Below are 10,582 nucleotides of genomic sequence, written 5' to 3'. Positions count from 1 at the left end.
CATTTTTAAAATTTTTTGTAGAGACAGGATCTTGCTATGTTAAATAGGCTAGTCTTAAACTTCTGGCCTTAAGCAATCCTCTGCCACTTTGGCTGGGATTACAGGCCTGAGCCACCGCCCAGCTGGCAAATGACTTCTTAACATTACCATGGAATAGTCGTGACCTCATAAACCTCCTGAAAGGGTCTTGGATGCCCCAGGGGTCCCTGGACCATTTTAAAAACTGCTGGCTTAGAACAAGTCCTATTTCCTGGAAGGTATTCAATAAGTGGTTGCTAAATGAATTAATTCCAAAATGACTGTCCAGTGGGGTCCACACGTGGATGGATTTGTAAACTGATGAATCATGTGGTTTGTCCATGGGCCTTACACCTGTGTCCACTTCTCCAGAGGGTGTGAGGTGTCCTGGCCTCAGCGCTCCTCTGTCCTTCCCATGACAGGTGTCCCTGTGAACAGCAGAGTGTCCTCCAAAATCCAGCAGCTTCTTAACACCCTGAAGAGGCCAAAGCGCCCCCCACTGAAGGAGTTCTTTGTAGACGATTTTGAGGAATTGTTGGAAGGTAAGAGTTGTCCAACTTTGAGCTTTTGTATTTGTATGAACAGGGTGGCCAGGAAGTTGAGAAACACAGGGAAATGTGTATTATACATGGTTATTGCTGTAAATATTCTATATCCAGACTCAGTGGTCACTGTGTGTAATGGTGAATTTAGAATCACATGACTGCTTCATTCATTTAAGCAGGTAGAAAATTTGCTGCTCATATTAAAGTGACTTAGCATTTCATAAAAATACTTCAAAGGTTTTAACTACGTTATTTAAATTTTTATTTAAATTTTAACTCTGAAATACTTACCTTCTCATGGTTTTAAAGTATATAATTTTCAGCATGGATTTGGGGGCTTTTCAGAATTTTAGCCTCTCATATATAAACGAAATACATATTTAGAAAGAAAGAATATAAATATATTTTTTTAAAAAGAAAACTAGTAAGACACAGAAAGAAACCGGCAATGAAGCCAGTACAAGCTTGTGAGAGTGTCGTTAGAGGCACAGGAGCCCCTCGCTGGCCCCACTTGCAGACCTTGGCTACTCGTACAGTGTCACTGCTGGTAGCAGACCAGCCCAGTCCAGTGTCTCCTCCACACCAGGGGAATAGACATGGCTTTTAGGAGATTGTTTCCCCTTTGTAATCAGAAGTGTGTATTAGTCAAGGTTTTCTAGAGGGACAGAACTAATAGGATAGATGTATATATAAAGGGGAGTGTATTAAGGCATATTGACTCACATGATGACAAGGTGAGGTCCTACAGTAGTCCATCTGCAAGCTGAGAGCAAGGAAGCCAGTCCCAGTCCCAAAGCTGAAGAACTTGGAGTCCAATGTTCGAGATCAGGAAGCATCCAGCATGAGAAAGGTGTAGGCTGGGAGGCTAAGCCAATCTAGTCTTTCCTTGTTCTTCTGGCTGCTTTTATTCTGGCCTCACTGGCAGCTGATTAGATTGTGCTAACCCAGATTGAGGGTGTGTCTACCTTTCCCAGTCCACTGGCTCAAATGTTAATCACCTTTGGCAACACCCTCACAGACACACCCAGGAACAATACTTTGTCAACCTGACTGGATTAAAGTATACATCAGCGTTAACCATTACACAGTGCCTTTCAAATGCAGGGTTTATTGGTATGAATGCCTCTTAAAGCAGTGTTTTTTACCACTTGGGCAAATTTTGGTTATAGAGCTCCTGGAAAAAGATTAAAGTAATTCTTTTTAAAGTAAAAAAAGATTAAACTAGTCTTTTTCCAGGAGGTGTAGAATCAAATAATCTTTTAATTATTTTTCTTTGAACAAAATGGTGGTAATTGTTTGGATCCCTAGGCTGAAGTGGTGGTTCTGCTTGCTTTCCTCCTGTCTGAGTGGGCCACCGGGGGTCCGGTCCTCAGGCTGTGGATGCCTGGCTGTTCACTGCTGTGATGCCACAGTCCTGTCCAGAGTTGGGACTGTGTCTGTGGTCACCTTTATCTGTGAGGCTGTGGTCAATGGTTGGTTGTTTTTAACTTTATTTTAAAACTGTCATCATCTAGGACTGAAGCTCCTTTAGTCCTTTGGTTAATTGGTCGGTGACTGTGATACAAAACTCTAAACAAATTATTGTAAGCTTTTTATAGTTGGAATTAAAAAACAAAATTATAAACTATGAATGCTTAAAAACCGAGTGTGTTTGTAGTGCTCTGAATTGATGATTTTTAAATTTTGATTTTGCTTATAGTTCAGCAACCAGATCCAAATCAGCCGAAGCCTGAGGGAAGTGAGACGAGTGTGCTGAGAGGGGAGCCTCTCACTGCAGGTGTCCCCCGACCGCCGTCGCTGTTGGCCACCTTGCAGCGCTGGGGCACAACACAGCCCAAATCCCCCTGTCTGACTGCTTTGGATACAACTGGGAAGGCCACCTACACTCTCACCTATGGCAAGTGTTAACAGAAAGCAGTCGTGCTTCTGGGTTAGCTGTAGAATGTCACACATGTAACACAGCATAGACATACAGCTTGATAATATTCCTAAGAAGCCAGCACAACTGGCAGATAAATAGAACATTGACCTACACCAGGTACCCATCCCACCAGAGGGGACAACTCACCGATAAATGGTGACTGCCATTGCTCTGGGTTCTAGTATTTTGAGTGTTCTTTATATGCATTCTGAACAAGGCAGTTTAGTTTTGTCTTGTTTTTAACTTTGTATAAGGGGAGTCATGCAGTATGTATTTTTGTGTGTTTGGCATCGTTTGGTTTTATATTATGTTTTTTTGTAACACAAATAGTAAGCATATATACAACCTGATGAATTCACAGAGTGAATATGATCCTGTAATCAGCACTCCAAGCAGAAGTGTTGCCAGGTTTCCAAGCCCCTCCTGCACCTCCAGCACTAACATCTTCCCACACCTGAAGGGTAACTGGTGTCCTGACTGTGCACACTGTTGGCTTTACCTGCTTTAAATATTTTTTCTAAACAGGTGTTCTTTAAGTTTATTCTCATTGATGGATATTATTTTATTGTCTGAATATACTAGAACTTATTTACACACTCTTAGGTAGATAGACATTTGGGTGGTTTCCACTTTGGGGCTATTGTGTGTAGTGCTGTTATGGACATGTTTATGTGAGTCTCTTGGCGAGAAGATGTAGGCATTTGTGCTGGGTATAAAAGCAGAAGCAGAATTGGGTTCAGCTTTAGGACATACTGCCAAACAATTTTCCAAAGGCAGTGCAGTAGTTTTCACTCCTACAGGCAGTGAGTATATGAGGAGTCCCAGTTACTCTCCATCCTCACCAGCTTTTGATATTGTTTATTTCATTATAGTCTTTCTTGTAGGTGTGTTGTAGTGCAGGCTAATTTGCATTTGCTTGCTGACAGATTATGCTTTTCATATGCTTACTGGTTGTTTGAATATCCACTTTTATGAATTGTTCAAATATTTGGCTCATTTTTCTGTTTGTGTGCTACTCTTTTTTTCTTTATATATATATATATGTTTTTTTGAGACAGGTTTCACTCTGTCACTCAGGCTGGAGTGCAGTGGTGCGATCATAGCTCACTACTGCCTTGACCTTCTGGGCTCAAGAGATACTCCTGCCTCAGCCTCCTGAGTAGCTGGGAACATAGGCTCATATCACCACACCCAGCTAATTAAAAAAAAAAAAGAGCAACTTTTTTTTGGTAGAGATGGGGGTCTCCCTCTGTTGCCCAGGCTGATACTGAATTCCTGGCTAAAGCAGTCCTGCCATCTTAGCCTCTCAGAGTGCTGGGAGCTGAGATTACAGGTGTGAGCCATTGCACCTAGCCTCCTATTGCTTTGTATGTTTCAGATAGGCATCAGATAGGCATATTTTGTCAGATAACATGTTTTGCAGTGTCTTCTCACTATTTGGATTGCCTTTTAACACTTTTAATTACGGCTTTTTTTTTTTTCTTTTTGATGTGGAGTCTTGCTCTGTTGCCAGGCTGGTGTGCAGTGGCACCATCTCAGCTCACTGCAACCTCTGCCTCCCAGGTTCAAGTGATTCTCCTGTCTCAGCCTCCTGAGTAGCTGGGACTACAGGTGTATACCACCATGCCCAGCTAATTTTTTTTGGTATTTTAGTAGAGATGGGGTTTAACTACGTTGGACAGGATGATCTCAATCTCTTGAACTTGTGATCCGCCCACCTCGGCCTCTCGAAGTTCTGGGACTACAGGCGTGAGCCACCGTACCCAGACAATTATGGCCTTTAATGAATGAAAAATCTTAATGTAATCTAACTTACCTATTTTTTTTTTTCCTGTATTGTAGCTAAGTTGTCCAGTTTAGAAACTTTTCACCAAATCAAGGTCACAAAGATATTCTCCTACATGGTCGTCTAAAACCTTATTAAAACGCTTTTCACATTTAGGTGTCATGATCCATTTAGAATTTAATTTTGTGTATGGAATGAAGTTGGAGTCCTTTTCTTATGAGTATCTAATTGACTCAGTATCATTTATTGAAAAGGCAGTCCTTTCCCCAAAGTACTGTAGTGTTACTTTGTTATATATCAGGTGGAAGGTATACTTATAGGTCTGTTTCTGGGCTCCTTTGGGTTTTGTCAGTCTGCTGTCTGTCCATACTCGGAATTACTGTAGCTTTATGAGTCCTCTAGCTCTGTGATTGTTCCTCAGGATTGCCTTGACTCTTCTTGGCTGTTTGCATTTCCAAGTAAACTTTAGAGTTAACTTGTCAATTTCCATAAAAATTACTACTGGGATATTGACTGGCATTGCATTGAAGCTCTAGTTCAATTGAATAAATGTTTTTTTGTTTTTTTTTGTTTTTTTTGAGACGGAGTTTCGCTCTTGTTGCCCAGGCTGGAGTGCAATGGCGCAATCTCGGCTCACCGCATAAATGTTTTATAGGTTGAGAGTATGCCAAATGTGAAAATCCAGAATGCTTTAAAATCTGAAACTGCTTGAAGGTGACATGATGCTCAAAGAAAATGCTCATTGGAGCATTTTGGATTTCTGATTTTTGGACTTGTGATGCTCAACTGGGAAGTATATATAATGCAGTTATTCCAAAATCTAAAAAAATTTGGAATCCAAAACACTTATAATCTCAAGCATTTCAGATAAGGGATACTCAACCGCTATTACAATGATGAAACTTCCGTTTTATGACTGTGGAATATTTTCCCCTTTTTAAAGGCCTGCTTTAATTTCTCTCAGAATTGTTTTTATACTTTGGAATGCAGTCTTGAGCATCTTTTATTAGATGCATTTCTATTACAAATGCTGTGATTTTTACTTTTTTCTACTGATTTGTTGCTTATATATAGAAGTGCAATCTATATTATTATTATTTTAAAATAATGACTTTGTATCCTGTGATCTCAGTAAGTTAACTTATTAGTTCTTTGTTTACTCATAATTAGTAGCCTATATATCTTTTGGATTACCTGTTTACAAAAATCACATTATCTGTGAACAGCGACAGTTATTTTGTCCTTTCTAATACTTTTATTTTATTTTATTTATTTATTTATTTTTTGCTTTTTGCACAAGCGAGAACCTCCAGTACAGTGTGAAATAGAGCAATGTTGAAGAGCGGGCATTCTTGCCTGTTTTTCCGTCTGAGGAAAAGCCTGTGGTAATTAAGTATGATGTTTTCTGTAGTTTTGCTTGCTTGTTTGTTGGTAGAAACTCTTGGTCAGATTAAGAAAGTTCGCTTCTAGTTCTTGTTTGTTAAAAGTTGTTATGAGTTGGGATTGAATTTTGTCAAATGCTTTTTCTGCTGCTAGCAAGATGATCATATGGTTTTCCTCCTCCATTAATTTGGTGAATTATTTTGATTAATTTTCTAATTTAAAGCAGCCCTTCATTCCTAGAATAAATCCCACTTGGTCTTAATATCTTACCCTTTTAAATATACACCCAGATTTGATTTGCCAGTAAGTCGTTTAGAATTTTTACATATGTTTTCATTAGAAGATTGGCAAGATGCTCATTGCCAGCCTTTGAGGAGTGTGGCTAGCTCACAGCCTCCACCTGTTAAATCAGCATTCAAATCTAGGTCATGCTGTTGGCAGGGTAGTCCCTGGCCAGTGGCCAAGCAAGGCAGTGGGACAAGGGCCTAGTTCCTGTTAGCGTCGACTTTCCTTACAAACAGCATTGGGCTTGTGGAGACTGTCAGTTCTACATTGCAGTTTGACTGCTCCTCCTGCCCAGTCTTGCTCCCTGTCTTTTCCAGTCACAGATCTTTATTCTCTAGTAATCCTTTTATATGCCTGAGCCTGTCTTAGCATCTGCTTTGTGAAGAACCCAGCCTGTGACATACTTTTTTTTTTTGTACATTCTCCTTGTCTTGTAGTTTGTCTGCATTTATTTACAAAGTGTAAGGTGTTAACTACCATTGTGTTTGTTTTTTTGAGACAGGATTGTGCTTAGTCCCCCAGGCTGGAGAGTAGAGGCTTGATCTTGGCTTACTGCAACCTCTGCCCCCAGGGCTCAGGCAATCCTCCCACCTCAGCCTTCCTAGTATCTGGGGACCACTAGGCACGCACCATCATGCTTGGCTACTTTTTTGTGTTTTTAGTAGAGTCGAGGTCTTGTCATATGACCTGGGCTGGTCTCAAACTCCTGAATTCAAGCAGTCTGCCTACCTCAGCCTCCCAAAATGCTGGGATTACAGGCGTGAGCTCTCATGTCTGGCCCATTGTATTTTTTTTTTTTTTTTAATCAGTCATACATTTTTATTCTTTCTTTTACTATATTCATTCCTTCCTGAAATTCTATATTTTCCTGGGTAATCATTTCCTTCTGGCCTGCAAAACTTTCTGTGTGTTCATTGTACTGTAGGTTTGCCGGCAGCTTCATTTTTGAAGGTTCTATTTCATGTTTATCTTCTTTCAGCAGTGCAAAGATAACTGTTAGTGGCTTTTGAGAAGATGCCAGACCATTGTTGCTCTGTTGATAGTAATGTGTTTGGTGGCTTAAAAAATGTTATTTTTCTTTGGATTGCAGCCATCTTACTATGACATATTTATAGAGGTAATGTTCTTTGAAAATTTCCTGTGATGTTCTTTGAAATTTTCAAGATGTCCACAGGGCTTCTTGAATCTGTAAAATGATGTCTTTTATCTGTTTGAGAAAAATTACAGCCATCTTCTCTTGCCATATTGCTTCTTCCTCATTTTTTTCTTCTCTCCTTCTGGGACTCCAAATACACTTTTACAAAAGTTTTTCTCTGAGTCCCACATGCCTTTAATGTTCTTTATTATATTTTGCATTTTTAAATATATATATACTTGAGTTTGGATATTTTCCATTTTCTTTTATTCATATTTTTTAATCCTGTCTTCTGAAATTTCTAATCTGCTGTGAAACCCTGATGAGTTCCTCATTTTAGATATTGTCTTTTCAGTTTAGAATTTTTATTTCTCTGTTATAATTCTGGTACTCTGGAAAAAATTCTCATTATTCCATACGTTTTCCTAATCTATTCTTCTGCTGCCTTGAATACACAGATTAATTATTGTTATCTGACAATGCTATCTGGATCACTTTTGGGTCTGTTGCTCTTGTCTGTGTTTTCTTTTTTTTTTTTTTTTTTTTTGTGGGACAGAATCTTGGTCTGTTGCCCAGGTAGGAGTACAGTGGTGATCATGGCTCACTGCAGCCTTGAATTCCTGGGCTCAAGTGATCCTCCCACTATAGCCTCCTGAGTATCTAGGACTACAGGTCACACCACCATGCCCAGTTAGTTTTTTCTATTGTTATTATTTTTTAATAGAGACAGGATTTCACTGTATTGTTCAGGCTGGTCTCAAACTCCGGACTCAAGCCACCTGCCTGCCTCAGCCTCCCAAAGTGCTGGGATTACAGGCATGAGCCACCAGGCCTGGCCTTTTTGATTGAATATTGTGTGTTGTGCATAAAAACATTATGGAGGGTCCAGACAATGTCATCTTCCTTAAGAGAAATTCCCCTCCTCTCCTAGGCAAGTAGAGTAGTGGCTGGCTGGTCACTGCAGTCCAGTCCACACCTGGCCCAGCCGGCCTCTGCTTTCCTGGGCTTTCTGCCAGTGCCTGGTGTGTCCATGTGTCTCTTTTCCTCTGACGGCTTCCCAGTCATGGTGTTGGTCTCCTCGTGGCTTCTTAACGACCCCATTCTGTTTTTCAGAGGTTTTCCACATGGGCTGTTGGTCTCCTGCTGCATACAGCCACAGGATTCAGCACATGTCCTGCAGAAGGTGGCTGTGCTCTTGATATTCCTAGCCTCTGCCAAAAGCTCTGTAGGTTTCTTCATGTCCTGGTGGCACTGCTCCACCCAAGTGGAATACTCAGCCTCCTGTAGGGGTGGAATCCCTGAACACCGACAGCATAAAGATAGCTGCAGCTCAGCTCGCTTCCCGGAAGGTTTTCCCTCTCTGGAATCTTAACTCTTCTAGTTGTCTTTGCTGAGCAGCAACTTGCTGCCTCCCAAAGATGATTTCTGCATTTTATTCAGTTTTTAATCTCACCTGAGGCAGGAGTGCTGGTCTGCCACCAGTACTCTTTCCTACGCAGAAGCAGAGTCTTCTACCATTATGCTTTTAAAATTCATTCATTTTATTGTGTATAGTTGTAGTTAATTTATTTTTGTTGAGGAATGCATATACCAGAATTTATTTATCTGTTATACTGTTGGTGGAATACATGGCTTGTTTCCAGTTTTAGCTGGTAGAAAGAGTGCTCCCAGGAAGATTCTAGCGTTTGCCACCTGGTATATAAGCATATGTTTTTGAAGGGTGAGTACTTAGGAGTGGAAGTACTAGGTCTGGGGTTATGGGTACCTTCACATTGATGAGATGACACCACACTTCCCCAGTTCACCCTCGCCCCAGTTCACCCTCGCCCCATCAGTGTGGGTGGTTCCTACCTGCTCCCATCATTATCAGCACTTGGTATTGTCAGGCTTATTAATTTCAGCTAATCTCATGATAATATGGTTGTATTTCACTGTGGTTTTAATTTGCATTTTCCTGATAACTAAATAGATTGAGATCTTTTCTATCATTTTGGCTTTTTCTTTTGTTAAGTACCTTTTGAATCTTTAGCACATTTTCTTTCTTTTTTTTGAGAGGGAGTCTGGAGTACAGTGGTGTGAGCTCAGCTCACTGCAACCTCTGCCTCCCAGATTGAAGAGATTCTCCTACCTCAACCTCCTGAGTAGCTGGGATTACAGGCGTGCACCACTATGTCCGGCTAATTTTTGTATTTTTAGTAGAGATGAGGTTTCACCATGTTGGTCAGACTGGTCTCGAACTCCTTACCTCGTAATCCTCCTGCCTTGGCCTCCCAAAGTGCTGTGAACAATTTATGGAACTGAGGGTTCCTTCCCATTTTAGACCATATGGGATAACTTCCTGACATTGCCATGGCATTTATAAACTGTCATGGCACTGGGGTAGTGTCTTTTAGCATGCTTATGCATTATTATTAGTGTGTAATGAGCAGTGAGGACAACCTGAGATCATTTACATCGCCATCTTCCTTTGGGGAGGTTTGGCCGGCTTTTTCACCACACATGCTGTTTTTACCAGCAAGGTCTTTATGACCTGTATCTTGTGCTGACCTCCTATCTTATCCTGTGACTTAGAATGCCTGATGTAATGGGGGTGGAGCCCAGCAGATCTCAGCCTTATTTTACCCCTATTCAAGATGGAGTTGCTCTGGTTTAAACGCCTCTGGCATATTTCCTCTCTCTGTTTTATAAGAGAACTCTTAATCCTAAGGGTTGTAGAGGGACAAGGATTCATCTTCTGTAACTTCTTCAGTCTGAATAGGGGTGGTGATATTCCTGCCTAACTATTAGGGTCTTTGCATTTAAGAAAGAAAGGAGCTCAGTCAGAAAGAATCAATATGGTGATGAGGGCCATTCATAACTTCAAGAAAAGGTGATATCTGGAAGATGAATAAGTGTTCAATTTAAGAAAACATTGAGTAAGCTTATCCTGCATTTCTACACAAAGAGTACAATAGCAATTTATTCCACAACAGTAAAACAAAATAAATAAAATTATCCTAAGTAAATTAAATGAGGATTTTCATGAACTGGGTAACTGTTGGAACCAAGACGATAAGGGGTTGCTAGCTGATTCCAGTGTACCCAGAATTAGAATTAGAATACTGATCCAGATTTTTACATTGCCCATCTCTTTTCTCTCTACTTTACTCAATTGTTAAAAGCTTTAAGTAGCTCAGAGAAAAGCTGTCTTGGCTCTGAAAATAAAAAAGGATCAGCAATGATTTAAGCAAAAAGGCAAAACAGAAGATGGCCGTTTAGGAACAGCTCAGGATTGCAGCTCCCAGTGAAAGCGCAGAGGGTGAGTGGACGCTGCGTTTTTATTGCCCACAGACTAGGAAATTCCCCGGCGGAGGTGCTCCACGGTCGCCAGCGCGGCTTGCTGGCCCGGCACCACTGCTTTGCCCCGCGCGGCTGCTTTGTTGGCGCCCCGGAGCCGCGGTTCTCCGTACAAAATACACCGGTCCGGGGGCCCTTTAGGCTGGTGATTGGAGCCACGGGAAGTCGCCCAT

At 41.0% G+C, this 10,582-nt stretch overlaps 1 protein-coding gene across 4 annotated transcripts in view; it reads left to right on the top strand.

The window, feature by feature from the left end:
* The window catches only part of DIP2A (disco interacting protein 2 homolog A), a 120,886-nt gene that overhangs the window by 51,875 nt on the left and 58,429 nt on the right, over window positions 1-10,582 (top strand). For all 4 annotated transcript variants that reach the window (XM_017538480.2, XM_017538478.2, XM_017538477.2 and 1 more), the window contains exons 7-8: window positions 441-560; window positions 2,263-2,460. In XM_017538480.2, coding sequence (XP_017393969.1) covers window positions 441-560; window positions 2,263-2,460 — 318 coding nt within the window. The remainder of the gene's footprint in view (window positions 1-440; window positions 561-2,262; window positions 2,461-10,582) is intronic.

Source organism: Cebus imitator, unplaced genomic scaffold (assembly GCF_001604975.1).
Source record: "Cebus imitator isolate Cc_AM_T3 unplaced genomic scaffold, Cebus_imitator-1.0 Scaffold112, whole genome shotgun sequence".
Taxonomy (NCBI): domain Eukaryota; kingdom Metazoa; phylum Chordata; class Mammalia; order Primates; family Cebidae; genus Cebus; species Cebus imitator.
The sequence above is the reverse complement of the archived record's forward strand: the minus strand, read 5'-3'. Positions and strand labels throughout refer to the sequence as shown.